General features: G+C 43.8%; 1 protein-coding gene and 1 pseudogene across 4 annotated transcripts in view; one reads left to right on the top strand and one right to left on the bottom strand.

Moving 5' to 3' along the window:
• Positions 1-21,072, bottom strand: part of OCLN (occludin) — a 62,084-nt gene that overhangs the window by 5,285 nt on the left and 35,727 nt on the right. For all 4 annotated transcript variants that reach the window (XM_048220857.2, XM_026498832.4, XM_048220855.2 and 1 more), the window contains exons 5-7: positions 10,920-11,065; positions 3,728-3,940; positions 825-996 (exon numbers count right to left, since the gene is read on the bottom strand). In XM_048220857.2, coding sequence (XP_048076814.1) covers positions 825-996; positions 3,728-3,940; positions 10,920-11,065 — 531 coding nt within the window. The remainder of the gene's footprint in view (positions 1-824; positions 997-3,727; positions 3,941-10,919; positions 11,066-21,072) is intronic.
• On the top strand, positions 13,976-14,089 carry LOC113255417 (U6 spliceosomal RNA; annotated as a pseudogene).

Raw genomic sequence — 21,072 nt, 5'->3', positions numbered from 1 at the left:
ACTTATTCCTCACGTTCCATTCACATAGACAGGTAACTATTTGTTTTGCTGCCTCTCATCTCTCTCCATGTTGGTCCAGGTGCCATGCTAACACCAGAGAGATCTTCTGTAAAGCATAGCTCTCATCTGGTTACAGCCCTTTATGAAACTGGTCTGAGTTCCCCAGTAACTAACTTCAATATATATGCATATGTATATGTATACACGTAAATATATATATACACTCACAATAATATATATGTATTTGTGATGTATTCTTAGTTATGTATATATTTAAGTTAACCTATTACATATTATACATATCTAAAATAATTTGAGCAATAAACTAAACTAGTATTGGATTATAACCCAAAGTATAAAACAGATATCCATGAATCAATACTGACATAAAACATAAGATAACTTCTCATCAAAGATGGTGTGTGTCTAGGTGCACTTTTGCATGAAGGGGATATTTTAACAACTAATATTTGGGTGACAACCAGGTGATAGAATTTAAGGCAGTTTATTTTTCTGTACCCAATTCTGTAATGTTAATATTTTACAGAAGAATGAACTGTGTTTATGAATAGAAAAATATAGCTTTTTTTTTTTAATAGGAAGGGATATACGTACATAGCCTATTGTTTTGTACTTCTTAACTACATTAGTACACTCTTCAATTTGGAAAGACTTCATCCAAGACTGGACTTCAGTTATTTTTCAAGGAAATCAATTTGAGAATTGCTAGCAAAATTTGAATCAGCCTTAACAGAAAAGATACTATATCTCCATAGATTAGAATAACATCATATATAATATACAATTATCAGGTTTGAATTTACCATGTACTCTTCACTTTCTTCTCTATAATCATCCAATTCTTTATCTAGGCGAGAAAGTTCTTTATTGACCTCATCAAGTTCTGCTTGTAAGCTCTTGTATTCCTGCAGGCCAGTGTCAAAATTTCTCTTGTAGAGTTGTCTTTGTTGATCCGAAGTGATAGGTGGATATTCCCTAAAAATAGAGAAAATGACTACTTATGACTCTAGCAGACATAAAATCCAGTCTTCTTCATCAAAGATAATGCAGCTGGTGGGATGTAGAGAATGACAATCTCCTGTTTTCTTTTTGTTGCTTATGGAGAGAGGAAGGTGGGATGCAAGTAAGTTCTCTTAAGAATGATCAGTCAGTTGAACATCTGACTCTTGATTTCGGCATAAGTCATGATCTTGGGGTAGTGAGATCGAGCCCCTTTGGGCTCTGTGCTCAGCACAGCATCTGCTTAAGATTCTTTCCCACTCCCTCTCTCTCTCTCTCTCTCTCTCAAAAAAAAAAAAAAAAAAAGAATGATTATACTCTATACATCACTGCCTTTGGCTTTAAAAATACTATGCTTGGTGGGGGGAGTGCAGTGCCTGGGTGGTTCAGTCAGCAGAGTGACTGACTCTTGGTCTCTGCTCAGGTCACGACCTCAGGGTCCTGGGTTCAAGTCCTGCGTCTAGCTCCACGCTCAGTGGGGAGTCTGCTTGAGATTCCCTGTCTCCCTCTCACTCCACCTCTCCCCCAGTTCGTGCATGCTCTCTCAAATAAACACATCTTTAAAAACAAAATACTATGCTTATATAATTTTTAGAAATAAAATTAAAAATCATTTATGAAATTGAAGGTTCAAGTCATAGGAACTCATTTATTTTAACACCACGTGATAATAGAATATTTATGTTTGAAGTCTCAAAACTAGAATTCGGGAATACAAAGTTATGTTTTCTTTTTCTTTTTTTTTTTTTTAAAGATTTTATTTATTTATTTGACAGAGATAGAGACAGCCAGTGAGAGAGGGAACACAAGCAGGGGGAGTGGGAGAGGAAGAAGCAGGCTCATAGCGGGAGAGCCTGACGTGGGGCTCGATCCCAGAACGCCGGGATCACGCCCTGAGCTGAAGGCAGACACTTAACCGCTGTGCCACCCAGGCGCCCCCAAAGTTATGTTTTCATCATCACTGTGGCAGAGCAGCTGACTGGCAGCTGGCTGTTTTCTGCTACCAACTACAGTCTTCAGATTGTTTTTTTATTTTTTTATTTTATTTTATTTATTTATTTATTTTTTTAAAAGATTTTATTTATTTATTTGACAGAGATAGAGACAGCCAGCGAGAGAGGGAACACAAGCAGGGGGAGTGGGAGAGGAAGAAGCAGGCTCATAGCAGAGGAGCCTGATGTGGGGCTCGATCCCAGAACGCCAGGATCACGCCCTGAGCCGAAGGCAGACGCTTTAACCGCTGTGCCACCCAGGCGCCCCCAAAGTTATGTTTTCATCATCACTGTGGCAGAGCAGCTGACTGGCAGCTGGCTGTTTTCTGCTACCAACTACAGTCTTCAGATTGTTTTTTTAATTGATCTTGTTTTCCTAAGCAGAAATAGCTTATTTTAAGTCCTTTAATTATACAAGTAGACTTTAAAATGTACATGTACAAAAATACATGCTCATCGTATAAATAATGTGACAAAGGCACTACAGTGAAAAAAGCCCTGAAATTCTGTATCACTTGTATCTCTCAATATACTAGCTACTCTTTACATATCACCGTGATGGTATTAACGAATAATCCACCGAGGAAATAACTCTGAATTGTTGCAGAGGACTAAGGAACTTCATAGCAACATGGAATTTCAATTTTGACATCTAAATTGACCTAACATCTTCATTTTACGAAGGGGAGAAATTAAATGATTTGCTCAAAAGTAAAATAAGAATTCAGGTTTCTTACAAGTTTTCATTTAAATCTTCCATGATTCAAGTTAAAAAAAATATTTTATACCTAGATGGCTGAACTTGGCCAAGAACTTCTTTTTTCGAAGATTTATTTATTTGAGAGCGCAAGCAAGCGAATATATGAGGGAGAGAGAGAGAGTCTCAAGCGGACTCCCCACTGAGTGGGGAGCCCCACACGTGGCTCGATCTCATGACCTGAGCCGAAACAAGGGTTGGGAGGCTTAACTACTGAGCTACTCAGGCGTCCCTGACCAAGAACTCTTGTGGAGAGAGGGGAAGGTGAGGTATGAGAACCACCAGGAGACTACACCCTGAGAAGCAATGTTTTGATGAACCACCATTCACACCGCAAATGTTTCTGATTTGCGTCCCACTTCTCAGAACACTTGGGCATCAAAGGGCTACGCATTGCACATGAATATAGCTGGTAATGATGACCTGTAACTCAACCACCAGCACACATAGGAACTTAACCACAGCCTTGGGCAGAACACTGAATTGTTAACTTAATTGTTTACATAACTGTTTGCCAAAGTCCTCTGGATTAAACTTTTAAAAGAATCTCCGGTCTCATGCTGAAACCTTAACGTAAAAGTGAATGCCAAGACAAAGCCATAGCACCAGTCCGGGAATTTTATAATCAGTAACCGAAGTTCCTCTATACTGGTGTTTTATTTGTTTGGAAGACCTTTCTTGGGTGACTACTGGTGCGAGTTCAACAGTCACTTTGTGGAAGACTGTGTTTTTCTTTTTTAGGACACAGTCACAGCCAAGCATGTCCCCTCCCCGTCAATCTTCATTACCAAAGAGTACTAAGGGGGAAAACCTAACAACCATTCTGGGCTGTTGGAGAATGAAACCATACCAGCCAACCCCAGCTGAGCAAGCACTCCCCAAGCACTCCCCAGGCCGGCTGGCCCAGGCTCACACCCCGATCCCGTGCAAGCGGTTCCAGCACGAGGCCACCCACTACCTGATCCAGTCCTCCTCCAGCTCGTCGCACGACTCGCCCCCGGTCGTGTAGTCTGTTTCATAGTGGTCCTGCTCGGGCCGCTTGGACCTGCCCGCTCTTCCTTTCGTGGGGGCCCTCTTGGAAGGCGTCTCCAAGTTGCCGCTGCTGTAGCGAGGCTGCCGGCCGTCATCCACAGGCGAGGTCACCGGCAGCTCCTGCACCACTTCGGGCACCCTAACAAAACAGCAATCAGCTTTCAGGGATCGCCAGGGACACTACAGCCCTTGGCCAGTGTAACCACAAAGAGCAGCGAGAGTACGCGCTGGGACGCATCTCCACGCCCAGGTGCACGCACGCAGGCAGTTCACGTACTCAACACAAGGCAGACCCCTGGGCTCCTGCGTGGAGGTTCACGCAAGCTCAGACCCCCTGGAGCACACCAAGTGGCTTGAGGGTTCCACCGCAAGGAGAGCCCACTTGTAAAACCTCCTGAGTAAGACGGATCTGAGACCACTGCAGGAAGCCCGGGCTGATGTGGAAGGGGTGTTCACCGGACCGGGGCCAGGGACTCACTCCACAAAAGCTGGTCAGGAAAATAATGCTCAGTATTCTTTTCTACAGGTTCTTCCAGCTTCATGGGATGCTGGGTGCAGAAGAGAAATGCACGTACCTGGCTACCTTGGGAAGCTGCTCTCAGACGTAAGCATTTTTAGTATTAATTTTAGACTCTTACACGTCAATTTTCTTTTCAAGATACAATCTTGGAAAACTAAAATACTAAAAATTTAAATTGCTATGTTAATCCTATAGCCATGGAGACTGAACAGCAGGGAAGGATTCTCGTTAGACGTATTTTCCTAACGCAATTAGTTAATACTGCATCAGATGTTTAATTGCATGTGTTTCTGCCACGAGCATGAAAATGAAGTCAAACACACAACAGAATAGCAAGAGCTGTGGCAACTGTTAAGCACTTCTGAGTAACCGCCATGCAGAACTTAACTTTCCCTTGTAGCGGAGCTGAAGGAAAAGGAGGCAAAGGACACACCAGAGACTTTCCAACCTCAGCCTTGTTATTCGAATCGACTATTAAAAATGTCCGAACATTGTTGTTTTCTCATTGCTTTCAACTTAAGAGAAACTAAAATCCTGAGCTTTGTCTATGAGGCGTTCTCTATTTTCCAGGTGATCCAGAACTGCTTGCTTCTAACTGTTGTCCAAGTCTTCAGATTTCTATCACACTTACTAATGTCTTGTCGAAGCCTAAAGCCTTGGGATGTGTGTGCATAGCTGGGGGTGGTAGTGGGATTTACGCCTTCTTTCTGAATGTATTCGCGGTACGGTGGCTTTGCGTGCTACGTTATTGCTGCATCTAAAGGAGGGAAAATGTGACTTTCTCCATGAGTTAATGAGTAACAAGTTCCTAGACACTCTGCCAAAATTGCCGGGTATTATGCTTCCTGCTTTGGGAATGCAGTAGGTGTCTTGGAGGGAGTAGGGGCTAGAGAAGAAGGAAGCCAAACAGCAAAAGAAATCAGAAAAGAACAAAACCTAAAACATTAAAACAGGCCTCCTCTCATAATTACATTTGACATTGACAGTATAGATCTTTACTTTGTCGGGCTCCCTGCTCAGGGGGAGTCTGCTTCTCCCTCTCCCTCTGCCCCTTCCCCCTGCTTGAGCTCTCTCTCCCCCTCTCCCTCAAATACATAAATAAAATCTTTTTAAAAAATTAATAATCTTTATTTTGGAAGTTTTCCACCTCCCACTCTCCTACATACTTTGAAACACTAAAGGGTAACATACTTGATACAGCATAAAACCTAAACACAAAATGCTTACAAGTATTTACAAATTAAAGAGTTAGGTAATATGTATACCATCAATAATCTTTGAACCCACTTTTAGATACAAATGCCAGTAGGTCATAATCGGCATGACCCTGAAGAGGCAAGCAGCTGTATGCTTTCCTTGGTTTCCAACTCAGTCTCCAGGTCCAGAAGTTCACCCTTGTGTTTTCTTTCTTTTCTATTCATTTGTTTTCTTCACACACCCTCCCTCACATGCCTTTGGTGCTCCTACCTTGCCCTGACTCTCAGAGTAGCTACCGTGTGCGGTCTTCTGCCATGGTAGACTGCCACCTCCATGTGAACAAGGACATGGTATTCCCAGGGCACCTAGCCAACTACTGTGTACATGGCAGGTGTTCAAGAGAATTCCTGAATTGAAAACACATTCACAAGAATCCTCTTTTCTGATGACACCAGTATCAGTGAGAGAAGAGTAACGAGGCATGATCAACATCAGTGTCCTATGTACATGGTATTTTTTATTTTAAAAGATTTTATTTATTTATCTGACAGACAGCGAGAGAGGGAACACAAGCAGGGGGAGTGGGAGAGGAAGAAGCAGGCTTCCAGCAGAGGAGCCTGATGTGGGGCTCGATCCCAGAACGCTGGGATCACGCCCTGAGCCAAAGGCAGACGCTTAACGACTGAGCCACCCAGGCGCCCCAATGTACATGGTATTTTTTAATTTTTTTCTCAAAGAATTTATTTATTTGAGAGACAAAGGGAACAAGGAGGAGAGGCAGAGGGAGAGAGAAAAGCAGACTCCCCCCTGAGCAGGGAGCCCAATGTGGGGCTCTATCCCAGGACCCTGGGATCATGACCTGAGCCGAAGGCAGATGCTTAACCGACTGAGCTATCCAGGTGCCCGTACAAGGTATTTTAGAACTATCACTATTATTGGAGGGACTATCTGAGCCTTGTCAATCAGAGAACCCCCATCTCCCTAGCCTTGGGAATGACAATGATCCAAAAAGGACCAATCAGGAATCTTTCAATATATTTTATATGTCAGCTTTGGGAAAGGACATTCCATTTTCCAAATCCTGTGCTGGAAGGTCAATGTAGCCTGGAAAATGTGGATGACTGTCCTGCTTTAATAGAAGCTGTAATGAGAATAAAGCCCACATAGCAACAGGGGCCCTGGTAACCTTTCTTCTGAGTTCCTGGCCCATGCCATTCCTGAAGTAAGACCATCCCTTGGTCTCATGTGAACCAGTGAATTCCTACAATTCATATATAGTCCTAACAGATTATCCTACTAGCCTCTTTACTGCTACCATACAAGGTTTCATTGGCACTCTAGGGTGTCAGTCTGCCTTGAAAGCTCTGTGACATGTCAACACTCAACTTTGACTTGTAAAGATGAATTCACCCTGGATTTGGACAGGATAGTAAGGAATGTAACTAATAGGGGGTATCTCCTAAATTTAATTAGAAAAGGTGGAGAAGCAACCACTTTCAATTAAATTCTCCTATCTCCTAACCCAGTATGAATTCTGATTGCCTTGAAATTCTAAGATATAGGACATTATGACAAGTACAAGGTGCCAGATGTAATTACCATATAATTCCACTTTATAAGAACTCCAATAATAAAATGCCTAGTTATAGGCATCAAAATTGTGGTGGGGGGTTGGGGATATCAATGAAGAAAGGGTACACGTGGGCCTTTTAGAGTGCTTGATACGTCTCTCTGTTGGTGTGGTGGTGGTTACTTCAGTGTTCACACATGTGAAAAATCATCAGACTGTATGCTCAAGATTAGTACTCTTTACTGAATGTGTGTTATGCTTTGGGGGGAAAAATCTTAGTGTTGAGGTACCTCATCCTTACCATGGACCTCAGACACAATGTTCCTGTTCTAATTCCTTGCCTATCCACTAGATAGCAAGGAGAGGAGCTCGTGGGCTACTAAGCACTTTCATGAAAGCCTGACTAACGTGCATCCCTACCTACCCCATCCAAGGGGATGTGCTCTGAATCTTCCAGAGCATACAGTACTCTGCCATGGGCAACACCTGGCAATTTCTATTATTCCTTAGAGGCTCCAAGTTCCTTCCAACATTAGTGCATACAAATAAGGAGATAACGTCCTATCACATCCCTTAGCACCGTCCCCATCCTCCCCTTCTTCTAGATTTTGAAACTAAGCATTACTTTCGCATTTTCTAGACCTTCAAAAAAGTTCTAGGGTGTTGGGGCGCCTGGGTGGCTCAGTTGTTAAGCATCTGCCTTCAGCTCAGGGCGTGATCCCAGAGTCCTGGGATCGAGCCCTATATCGGGCTCCCTGCTCCGCTGGGAGCCTGCTTCTTCCTCTCCCATTCCCCCTACTTGTGTTCCCTCTCTTGCTGGCTGTCTCTCTCTCTTTGTCAAATAAATAAATAAAATCTTAAAAAAAAAAGTTTTAGGGTACAGGCTGGGAATATGAATTGGTACACCCCCTAGGGATTACAATTTGAGTATACCCATCAAAGTGAAATAGGAAATTTCTTTCAACTCAGCACTTCTGCTTTTAGTATTTTTCCTCCAGCTACATTCACAGACGTGAAAAGTGATATACATACAAGTTTATACACCCTGCAGCGGTTAGTAATAATGGAACACAGGGGAAAAGTAAGCGCCAATATGGAATTAACAAATTATAGTATATCCATCTGGTGGAATATTATGCAGCTATAAAACAGATACATAAGCTCTTTGTATACCGATATGCACACTCTCCAAGACACACTGCTAATAATGCATTTAATATGCTAGGATTTTTTTTAAGATTTTATTTTTATTTATTTGAGATAGAGGAGAGTGAGGGAGCACGAGTGGGGGGGCAGAGAGAGAGGGAGAAGCAGGCTCCCCGCTGAGCAGGGAGCCCAACATGGGGCTGGATCCCAGGACCCCAGGATCATGAGTGAGCCGAAGTTAGACACTTAATTGATGGAGCCACCCAGGTACCCACTAATATGTCAGTATGTATGTATTTATGTATGTATGTATGTATGTATTTATGTATGTATGTATGTATGTATTTATTTATTTGACAGAGAGAGAGACAGCCAGCGAGAGAGGGAACACAAGCAGGGGGAGTGGGAGAGGAAGAAGCAGGCTCACAGCGGAGGAGCCTGATGTGGGGCTCGATCCCATAACGCCGGGATCACGCCCTGAGCCGAAGGCAGACGCTCAACCGCTGTGCCACCCCGGCACCCCCCAAAATGCCAGTATTTTTTAAAGGAAGATCTAACTAATGTACATTTTGGCCAGCATATTTATTTAAAAATAATTTCTGGAAGGTTATATAAGAGAAATTGGTGGGGTGCCTGGGTGGCTCAGGTGGCTAAGCATCTGACTCTTGATCTCAGCTCAGGTTTTGATCTCAGGGTTGTCAGTTCAAGCCCTGCACCAGCATGGAGCCTACTTAAAAAAAAAAAAAGTGGTAACACTAGCTGCCTCTAGGAGTAGCTGCCTCTAGGAATAGGAACTAGGTAGCTGGGGGAAAAAAGCTATCCCTTTGTCCCTTTTAAATTTTACATTACAAATGTACCTGCTTATTCAAGAATAAGTACGATTTTTAAATTGTTCCAAATGAATTTGTGAAGATATCTTGGTTTTCATGAAAAGAGACAGCATGTGGAATGTTATGCAACCATTCAGGCTTTAATAATTAATTTAGAGGCACAGCTGGTCACAAGATGCATTATAAATATTTATTATGAATGCATGGAAGTCATGCAAATCATAGCTTTGAACTTTTACAAGGACTGTGCCTCTACTTTGTACACCTTTGCCCCTAACAGTCTCAAGTGTTTTGGATTTTTGTCAAAATCCAAACAGAAGGAGAACACAGAAAATACTCTTCCTCCAAATCACTCACAACTGAAACCAAAGGCCAAGTCAATTCTGAAGACCAAAACAATATATATGTTGACGGTAAGGCAAACTGCTGTCTGTTTCCAAATTCTATTCCGGGGTAACAATGGAACCTATTGTCTCAAACTGATTCCATAATTAGCTTAGCTGCTGGTGTCATCTTAAGGGGTTCCAGGTGACCAAACTACCATGCACTCGAGGTGATTTCTATATAAACTGGACCACTAAATGGGAGGGGTGGGGGGTGGGTCGGATTTGGAGATTAAACTGAAGCAACACAAAGTTTTCCAGCAGATACACCTTTAACTGAAAACAATCAAAGTAGTTAAAGGGAATGTTTTTTATTTTTTAGTCTACAAAGGAATTTAGAGTTCTAGAATTATATATAAGAAGATGGGCTGGCTGCTTGGCTTAGTCGCTGGAACCTGCGACTCTCAATCTCAAGGTTGTGAGTTTCAGCCCCATGGTGGGTGTAGAGATTACTTAAAAATAAAATCTTTTTTTTTTTAAAGATTTTATTTATTTATTTGACAGAGAGAGTGAGTACAAGCCAAGTAGGTGGAGTGGCAGGCAGAGAGGGAGAGGGAGAAGCAGGCCCCCCCACTGAGCAGGGAGCCCGATGTGGGGTCGATCCCAGAACGCTGGGATCATGACCTGAGCCAAAGGCAGGTGCCTAACCCACTGAGCCACCCAGGCGCCCCAAAAATAAAATCTTAAAAAAAAAAAAAAAAGAAGAAGAGTAATTTATCATCCTTAGGCAAAAATTATATCCAGTCCGTAACAACAGTGTTTCTAATACCCTTCCCTCACTAGTCATTAGGTTGAATTAGAATTAGGCTTTAGGGTAAACAAAAACCACAACGGGGATACCATTCCAATAACCATAATGGCACCTACTTTAGCCAGAAGCTCACTGTGAGGTTACTTACACTACTTGTAAAGCTACACCTACAGGCTTTATCAGTTTCACATCCCCCAGCAACATGAAGGATCTAGCACAGCAAGTGAGATCTCAGAATTCCTGAATTCAAACAAAGTCTTCTCGTTAAATAAAAATGTATGTGGCTAGGGGATCATCAACCAGCCATCTTCCCCTTCCAGTAATGAGATTTAGTAGTTACAGGCAAGGACAGACAGAACCCCTCACAGCTCTGCTTTGTATCAATAACGTCCTTCACTCTCACCTCAACTTCAAAACCAGCAACAGGGAAGAGAACTACTTTTTTAGAGTGAAAAAACGCTATCTGACCTTTCTCTATTAAACCAGCAAGAGAAAAGAAGCACTTTCAGCTTCGAAGGGGGAGAAGATCCCACCAGCTCACAGTCCCACCCTTCTCATCTTCCAAGTCTCCACCAACAATGCAGGAGATCTGTCTCCAGGCTTTAGGAAACTGTGAAATTTACTTTTTAAAGCAAATGGTACAACAGGAACTGATTTATCAACATATACAATACTCATTTTTTAAAACTCATTCCGTCTGAAGGAGGAAGATGCTACTTACGGTGTTGATTTGTAGGAAGACTCTGAATACAACCGCTTGTCATTCACTTTACCATTGGAAGAGTAGGCCATCGGGCTGTCTACTCTCTCCACGTAGTCAGAAGGGGGCGGAGGCATGTCTTGTGTGCCTGCAGAAACGTTTTTCACCTAAAGAAACAGCCCCAGGAGACAAAGTTATTACTGAGCCTGTAATTTAAAGGGGAAAGAAATGAAAGAAAAATATCGCATATAAAATTACCTAATACTTATTGGGCTCATTAAATACTATTAACCTGCCTTGTTATTGTTAGTGTTAACAATCAAATCAGTATTCCTACCAACACGCAAATGACGCCGTTGCTAGCTTAACAAGTCCAGAATTACAAAGAAGGAAAAAAATTATCAATCATCAGGGAAATGCAAATCAAAACCACAATGAGATATCACCTTACACCTGCCAGAATGATGAAAATCAAAAATAATAAAAAGACAGGGGCGCCTGGGTGGCTCAGTCGTTGGGCGTCTGCCTTCAGCTCAGGGCTCGATCCCAGGGTCCTGGGATCGAGCCCTACATCGGGCTCCTCTGCTGGGAGCCTGCTTCTTCCTCTCCCACTCCCCCTGCTTGTGTTCCCTCTCTCGCTGGCTGTCTCTCTCTGTCCAATAAATAAACAAAAATATTAAAAAAAAATAATAAAAAGACAAAATAACGACGATAACAAAAACCCCCCCAAAAGACAAGAAATTGGTAAAGACATGGAGAAAAAGGGACTCTCGGGCACTACTGGATAAAATGCGAACTGGTGCAACCACTGTGGAAAACACCATGGAGGCTCCTCCAAAAATTAAAAATAGGCCATATGATCCAGTCATCCCACTACTGGCTATGTGCCCAAAGAAAACAAAAACACTAATTCGAGAAGATGTATATATCCCTATGTTCACTGCAGCATTATTTACAGTAGCCAAGATATGGAAGCAACCAAAGTGTCCAACGATAGATGAATGGGTAAAGAAGATGTGATACATATGGAGTAATATTACCCAGCCACAAAACAGAATGAGGTCTGGCCATGTGCAACAACATGAATGGACCTAGAAGGCATTATGCTAGTCATATTAGTCCAGCCAAGTCAGATAAGTCAGACAGAGAAAGACAAATACCACATGATTTCACTCATACGGAATTTAAGAAATAAAACAAATGAATAAACAAAGAAAAAAGGAGACAAAAATCGGACTTCTAGATACAGAGAACAACCTTGTAGTTGCTAGAGAGGACGTGAATGGGGGGATAGGTAAAATAAAGGGGATTAAGAGGTGCAAACTTCCAGTTACGAAACAAGTCACAAAGATGAAAAGTTCAGCACAGAAAATGTAGTTAATAAGACTGAAATAAAGTTTGGTGACAAATGGTGACTATACTTATCATATTAGCAATGAATAATGGATAGAGTTGTGGAATCATTACGTCGTACACCTGAAACTAATATAACAATGTATGTTAATTATACCACAACTAAAAAAAAAATAGTGGCGGGGTCAATGGGGGAAACTACCTACTTCATAAAGTTCTTTCTACAGTCCGAGATGACAAGGTATCATATTAGCACAGTAAAAACTCGGAAGATGTTGGATTCTGTAATTAAAGCCAGTGGATCTAAACAAAGAATTTTTATAAGTATTTGAAGGTGAAAGCAGACTTTTAATTGGATTATTTTGCTATTAAAGCCTTACAATTAGGTTCAGCATCAATACAGTGCATTTCCCTGCAACACACAGACTTTACGCCTTGTTTTCCATTACCCATAGCATTAAAACCAGACCTGCTCCTTTCCTATCACTGCAATAACACATACCAAGATATTTATTTACCCACCACTTGGAGTACATAAGGTATTCTTGATTGTTTAATAGTCCCTTCAAGCCAGAAAGGAATGGGATCATTTCCTTCTGAAAGTGGAGTCTGGCTGCAACTGGGAAACCAGTGGGTGGGTTGCAAGGGAGTGTGCTTAGATGTCACCACAGCGGGCACACAGACGGGTGGGAACCATTCTTGGCTCCCACTGGATTCCCTGGGACTCAACACCACTGCCAAGCCTCACAGGCAAACGCTCAGCCAAGTCAAAGGTCCGTTCTTATTCTGGATACTTCATCTTAAAAACCCATTTAACACTTTTCCACATTTTTCCTCTTCCCAACTTGAATAGAGGCTGCAAAGCTCTTCTGATTCTGGCAAATCCAAAATCAAAACCTTACGAAAAAGGCGCCTGGGTGGCCTCACAGACTTCTTACTGCCTGGAAGGGAATGTCCTTCCCCCTTCTTTGCCAGGTAATCCTTAATTGGGCTTTGAGTCTTGACTCACTACCAAGTAGTGGCCGTGCGAATACCCCAAGGAGGCCTTCCACACACGTCTCTGCTGAGTGAGGCACCCGCCTGTCCTCCTATCTTGCTCAGCCCCTGTGCACACAAGCCTCCCACCGGAGCCCTTACGCACTGCCGAACAATCGTTCCCATCCAGAATAATGGCTTGCTCCCGTCGCTCTGACTTCAGGGGGCAGTGGACTATTCTTAAAGCCACGACTTTCTGCCTGCTGACAATGGGCCACACAATGAAATGACAGATCGCTCAGTAGGCACAACCTTACAGGTAAACACTATTATTCCCTTTTTAGAAATGAGGAAGCCATGACTCAGGCAGCTAGACAACTTTTCCAAGTACCTACACTTAGGAAAAGGTTAATGTGGCATTGAACTGTACGGCTCACTCAAAAGCCTCTGCTACGATCCGCCACCTCTCCTTGGGCTGTCTCCTGCCTTTCTCTTTGGGTCTCCGAAGCCCAGCACAGTACCAGGCACAAATCAGGAGCGTAGGACTCACTGCAGAAAGGTTACCTCATTTATTACTGCTGTACTTCTATGCTGTGTATATCCAAACATCTTAAATGAGCCGCTCTGAGCTGACCTTCAGCTCTTCAAGTCAGCAGAACTGGATAGCTTGCCCCCTAACTTCACCCTGCAGCACAGGGCTCCAGTCTCTTAAACCCTTTTTATGCATATGCACAGAAAATTCCGAGGCAGTGCTTGCTTTGGCAGAACGTATACTGAAGTTGAAACAATGCAGGGAAGATTAATTATTAACATGGCCCCTGTGCAAGAATGATATGCAAATTTAGGATGCATTGCAGATTAAAAAAAAAAAAAAAAAAAAAAAAACAACCCCAGCCAGGCTCAAAGATGAGTAAGAAGCAGTCTTTGTTAAAAGGAGCTTAACCATCTTAAGGCAGAGGCAAAACATGTTTGTAAAACAAGGACTAAGGCACTTTTTTCCTTCCTATGCTGCACTTTTCCTGCAAGAAGCTACCTTATTACTGTTCTCACAGTACCACTGCAGACTGCGTAAGGAGCCTGCTGCTTTCAAAGGGCAGCTGCCCCGGTGGGGACTGAGCAGGTATTAGTCATTTACACAAGGCGTCCTCAGGCTGTGTTTCCTGCTGTGAGCAGAGAGACTTCTGAGGTCACTGGTATTACTGGGTATTACTGGGTCCCCAGCCAGCCCACAAAACTTGATGATGTAGCTCAAATTCTTGACAATAAGCAAACAAAACCCACCATTCTAATAACTGTAGTAAATTTTTAAAGCTTTAGAACCTGAGAAAAACGAGCCTTAATACTCAACAGCAAAGGGTGAACCATTTTCCTCAAGTAACTTGAGAAAAGCTCTAAGGGATTAGGGTCAAAAGAAAGCAGAGTGAAAACATGCAGTAAAAAAAGTCGGTCTTTTAAGTACTGAGGGGAAAGAAAAGTGAGAGCCAGTGTTGCCAGGGCGGCTGCTCTGAAGCATGGTGGAGCCTCAGGGCCAGGCTGCACGGCTGATCCCGTCCTGCCAACCCAGGGCCTTCCGGTGGGGAGGAGACCCAAGCGAAGCAGGGGAAGGGGGGAGGACGCGGCAGGCAGCAGAAACCCACACAGCGGGCCCAAATGGCTTCCCTTAACTGTGTTCTGTTTGGGGACAGCACCCCATTCCACACCCAGTGTTTGTGAAAGGGAAAAACAAGACAGCAGAAGGAAGGGGATGGCTGGGTGGCTCAGTTGGTCAAGCTTCTGCCTTCAATCTGGGATCGAGCCCCAGTCAGGCTCTTTACTCAGCAGGGAGCCTGCTACTCCCCCTGCTTGTCCACACACTGGCTCTCTCTCTGACAAATAAATAAAATCTTTAAAAAAAAAAAAGAAAAAAAAAGGAGGGACGGACATGCTAAGAGGCTGAGGAGAGAAAGTACACCTAACCAACTAAAAAATGACTCGGACTCACTCTTGAGACTAACTTCAAAAAGAACACGTACTCACACAGACCATGTTTAAAGAATACAAATAATTAATTTAGTGTGATACACAGGAGGAGTTTCACCAAGATTCTTGTTTCCGAAATGTCAAAATGAAATACGTTCGAATAAAATAATTTCAAAAGATTTTCGCAAGAGGTAATTACAATGAGGACAAATTTTTATTTAAAATTTAATTATACCTGGGGCGCCTGGGTAGCTCAGTCAGTTAAGCGTCTGTCTTCAGCTCAGGTCAAGATCCCAGGGTCCTGGGATCGAGCCCTGCATTGGACTCCCTGCTCAGCTGGGAGTCTGCTTCTCCCACTCCCTCTGCCCCTCCCCCTGCTTGTGCGCGGGCGCGCGCGCGCTCTCTCTCTCTCAAATAAATAAATAAAATCTTCAAAAAAACCCCCCTCCAATTTAATTATACTTATTAAAAGTGTTCTGATTATGCACTTGTGAAAAAAGTCTCGGTAACAAATAACATCTAACACTCCTTGGAGAGTTAATAAAAACATCCTAAATCCCCAGGGTCCCAAAAGGCAAGAAAAAGGGGTGGCTCCACAGCAGCTGTCCTCCCAATGCCTGTCCTCACTGTCCCTCCTCAGCGTGTGTGCCTATGCTGTGGGCTTATGAGCAGCCTCCCCACCCCGACTTCTTCAAGTCAGAGAGGGCACAAAAAGGTCATAGGTCACTTTGAAAGAGAACCTTCTCTCTCCCAAAACCAAGTGTGGGGAGAACACTTCTCTCCATGCAAATCAAGGTCATTTGGAATTAGCACAACAAAAAGAGAGCAATGACAGCCACCCCCCACTTTTCTCTTCGCCCCCTCTTCATTCCTGGTTCACACAACACAGGAAACAAATAGGGCAACACCTGCACCCAAGGGATGCCAGCGATGTGACAAAAGTCATCCACCTCTAAGAACGAAAGGGAAAGTTCACCTGTTTGAGTATCGATCATGTGCCCATAAAACCTGACCTTGTTGGTTCCTCACCACTGCCTGAAGAGAGAGGATTATCTCCATTTTCAGATGAGGAAATTGAGCCTTTAAGGTTAAATTATTCTGCCCGAGGGCACATGGTAGAGGGAGGATTTGAACCCTGGTCCACCTGACTCCAAAGACAAACTCTTTCTGGCACAACTAAGTGCCACCTCAGTCACTTATATATGGCTTGAGGTGCTCCTATTGTCTAGGTACTGACCATTCCCTGAAACAAAAGAAGCATTCTCATTGCCCTCACTCCTCACCACACCCTCACCGGATATGACGTGAATCTATTTTGAAGAATTTTCCTTGCTTATGACACTAAGGTTGTTAGAGCCGCTTCTGACACAAAATTACTATGGATTAAACGGACTTGAAAACTGAAATGAATACGTGCTTTGTCACTAGGTGCCTCTGTTTAGATCCGAGCGTAGGAACACCACCCTCGAAAGGGAAACAGAAAGCCTTTTCCTGCTTGGTAAGTTAAGTGGAGAAATACATCAGACATCAGAGGGAAGAGCACCCTAATCTCAAAGTACCATCTCCAGTTTTACAACCTGAGGTCCACCTTCTCTGGCACTACCAGTTCTCAGAACAGTACGTGGTCCAACTCGTTTTTCCTGTTTTTGGTTGCTTTACACTCATAGACGCTCCCTCCACAAGAACCTCAAAACTGCCTCCGGAAAGTACCGTCAGATGTTTCTCTACCCTGGGTTGGCTGAAGGCAGATGCTCTCCAATGAACTAATCCCACAAATGAAGAGATGGTGGACCAGGCTTGAGCAAATCTGATTAATTTATCTTAATCGGATGCACTGAGGATTTAGCAAACACAAGGTCCCCTACCCGAATGCAGTGCATGTTGCCCACAGGGAATTACTAACATACACCAGCAAAGATGAATTCTGCAGCTCCCTAAGTTTCAACGAGTTGTTCAAACCTGGAGAGGGGGTGCAGTGTAGAAACCTCATGTTCGGTCTACGAACTCATTCAAGGTCCCCTTGTTCTAGAAATGGAAATCCTGGTGCAGACTCATGTATCAACAGGTATGCGATAAGGCACAGAACACGTCAGTCCTCAGAGCCCTTGATCAGTCACCATCTGGGGATCCAAATCCCCTTTAAGTTTGCTACTCTGTACAACAATACCATGTTCTAAGTATGCCATGGTGTGGAAAAGGCCCAGCCTTCTCTCAAAAGCTCTCTGGGGTTGCAGTGTTACAGCTGCAGCTTGGTTCTACAGAACAGTGGTTCTCAAAGTGTGGTCCCCACACCCGTAACATCAACAGGACCTGAGAACTTGCTAGAACTGCACATTCTCATGCGCCATTCCTGACACTGAGAAACCATGGGGGTGGGCCAGCAAGCTGTTTTAACTCGCCTTCCATGTGATCCTGACTCTTGCCAAGGTTTGAAAACCGCTGAGGGAGCACACGCTTTCTCCATGTCACAGACAACTGCCCCACTTAGGCCATGATAGCTACAGATAACACTCACTGCAGTGCTGGAAGACGTAGGCATCTCTGCTTTCAGACAGCCACAAAGACACCCACCAGCTCGAGTACCTTCTACCTCCCACCTCACCATTCATCACAACTCCCTAAACTGGCTCTCCAGGACGCCCTGGCCTGTGGTGTTGGGACAAACAGGGCTTTCTGTACTCCACGCTGTTGGGTGCTACGGCAGTAGACGGATAGGGCACTCCTACTTTTGTTCCATTTTGTCCCCTGTGAGGCCAGAGATAACAGCAAAATCTTTCCTGGGGTGAGAACCTAGGATCCTGATAGTCAGCAGCCCACAGGACTCCCTGTACATTAAAGAATCCTGGCCCTGGTTGAAAATTAAAAAGCTGTTCCAGTTTCTCCAGATGTCTAAGGCTGATTACCAGCGCCACCCTGTCCCAGTCACCTGCCCCACACCCACCTGCCTCCCCAATCCCATGTGCAGGGAGATAACACACAGAGCCTGCCGCAACCTTCAGGAAAGCATTTGCTATTTTCTCTCTTCTGGCAGCCTTACAAATAAGGGGAAGATTAAGTTAAATGGAACCAACATTAAATGCATTTATATGTTGGGTACTCTTATCCAAGCTTCCTTATTCAAGCTCATCATTTGCAAACATGGACAATTATCACTCTAGCTAAAATTGACTGTGTGTTAATAAATTATGTGCTGGTCCTGACCTAAGCCCTTTAATCATTAAGGCATCAGCTTATCTGTAGATAAAGCCTTTATTTCATTTACATATGAAGAATCTATCAAATGAAAAGACAAAGCCACCTAGGGCAAGGTGATTACCTTCATCAGAGTCCAAGAAAGCCAAAAGTCACTCAATGCTGATCACAAAGGACAGAGTCCAAGATCCTCGTTAGGGACCCCGTCCCTTTCTCTAAGCCCAGCCAGATCATCCTCACCAGTTCCTGTCCTGACAGGTAAATGCTGGAAACAATGCTACATAAATGTTGCACCACCATGTCAAAGCCTTAAAAACTTCTAGAAATTAGACTAGCTAGCCAAGTTAGTCTTTGGATTTAAGTATTTCTTACTTACAGGATCTAATGTAATAAATTTCATTTACTACTTGGTAACAATGGAGAAATGAGTTGATGGCATGTTCTCTCCAAACTTAGTCTATTCTTGCTTCTGATATAAATCAAGCAGCGTTAACAAGAAGAGGTGCAAATTAGGAGACATGCAGAAAAGACTAGCTGAGAACTGATATGCTGGTTTGTAGAAGATAAGTACTTCACACAGACATAAATCTCATTTTAATCTGTTAGTTATATTATCTAAATACTGCTTTCCCCAATCTATTGGCAAAGAAAACTGAGGCTCAGAGGTTTTCAGAGGAAAAGCAACAGACCAAAATCTACAAGTTATAAGGCAAATACAACACTTGTCCTGCTGGTTATGAGGGCAGGTTTGAGGCAAACCGCTGAAGCCCTCTGCAAACCTCAGTTTCTCCTTCTACAAGAAAGGTGCCCATCCTGTCAGGACTGCAGCTGGGATAATACTAACGTATAAAGTGGCTAGCCCAAAATGAATACTTAGGAAATGCTGGTTCCTTTCTGTCTTTTACTGTGATTTTTTTCTTGAGCTTTGTTGCCAAAACTCAGATGTGAAGCTCAAACCCAAGTCACTGGCCAGGGCACTGAGAAAGCAGTCTCAGCAGGAGCAGCCTCCGCCCGACCCACCAGGTCACCGCCGAGCCGCCATCTTGGTAGTGTGTCCACGGGCGGACCCACAGCTGCCTGCACGGAAGGTCACCAGGTAGACGGGAGGACCCACCCTAAGGTCCCAGACCTCGCTCAGATTGTTTCACTTTACCAAAGCCAAACCAAAATTTATTCACAGGAGCACCTGAAACCGAGGTGCGGAACTTTTAGTCATTTTTGCGCCCGAACACTGAAGGTATCAATAAAAACTAACCTCCAGCGCACGCGTCTCACAGTCAGCACTTTGATATTTACCACAGGCGTCCCCCCCGCCCCCCGCTGATAAGTATTTACTCGAGAGAAAATGAGTATGTACGTCTTGATACTTGTGTTCATGACCTTCTGAAAGTGCGGGTGGGGGAAGAGAGATCTGAACACAAAGATCAACATGAAACACTCACCTTCATGGGCTCCTGAATAGTAGTCCTTCCCAACGCAGCTCTGGCACCCAGGGCTGAAGAGCGCCCCCCCTGCATTCCCAGTGTTCTGGCAAGACCCGGCTCCTTAGACCACGCCCCCTGCCCTGGTGAGAAGCCCAACTCAAGCGGTGGCCAGAAAGCATCTGAGCAGCGTTGACACCCCCTGAGAGAGGCTGGCAGAGTTCAGAGGGTCACTGGGGGAAGCAGGCACATTCAAAGCTGCTCAGACACCCATCCTCAGCTATTCAAAAGGCACTCTGATATTAAACCTGGCCAGATGACCAGAGCCATCAAAAATCAGAGGGCAATTACAACTAATTCGTGTACTACATATCCTCTACAGAGCACTGTTTCTGTAGACACCACCTCCCTGTTCCACACAGTAACTGGGAAGTGCCATCTGCCATACTATGTGACGAGGGTCCTCCCATGAGCACCAAGGGTTAGCATACAGATGGTCACCCGACCCCAACCTCATCAGGGACCCTTCCCCAGGCCAGTCTTAGATGAAGCACGAGTATGAAAAATTCAAGAGCTCTAGGTGGCTGCTTTCTGCCCCTCTTCTCCGACAGAAAAATGAAGCCTAGCCAAGTAGAAGGAAAATGAGAAAACAAATCATAATGATGTTTAAATCCCTGATTTTAATTATTCCTGATATCCAGCCATATCCCTGTCCTCTGTGGCTAAGCTGTTTAAGTTCTAAGTTATCATGAGTTACCACCCAAAATCTTGCAAATAAATCCCTCTTTTTACCTATACTAATTTAAGTTCTAGTTCTGTCACCTGTAACTAGGGAACTACTAATTCGTTCAACATCAAAAGTCTTTCTTTTCTGTACATTCAATTGTTTTCAATATCCCCGGGAGGCACACGACTATACTTTCACTGGTCTGCATTTTCTCAGATACATCTCACATCAGTCTTGAGAAGCAGACGAGATAATATGGCCCAGTTTTATAGATAAGGAACCAAGGGTCCAGAGGCACTAATCTGTTTGCCAAAGACCGCTGGAAGCAGGACTCAAACCCAGAACTTGAAAGTCCTGTGCTGCTGTCCCAATACCAGGCATCCATCTCCAAACCAGGCTTCCTTGATATACATATTGGTTAAAAAGAACAGCAACGATCTGTTTAAAGTCACAACAAAAGCAGTGAAGCTAGACTCCAAATCCTGGTATTTCAAGCCCCTAGCACAAAGCTGCTGCCACTTCTTTTTCCTAGGTCACGTATTTTATT

Source organism: Ursus arctos, unplaced genomic scaffold (assembly GCF_023065955.2).
Source record: "Ursus arctos isolate Adak ecotype North America unplaced genomic scaffold, UrsArc2.0 scaffold_5, whole genome shotgun sequence".
NCBI classification, from domain to species: Eukaryota; Metazoa; Chordata; class Mammalia; order Carnivora; family Ursidae; genus Ursus; species Ursus arctos.
This window is presented reverse-complemented; position numbering and strand designations above follow the sequence as displayed.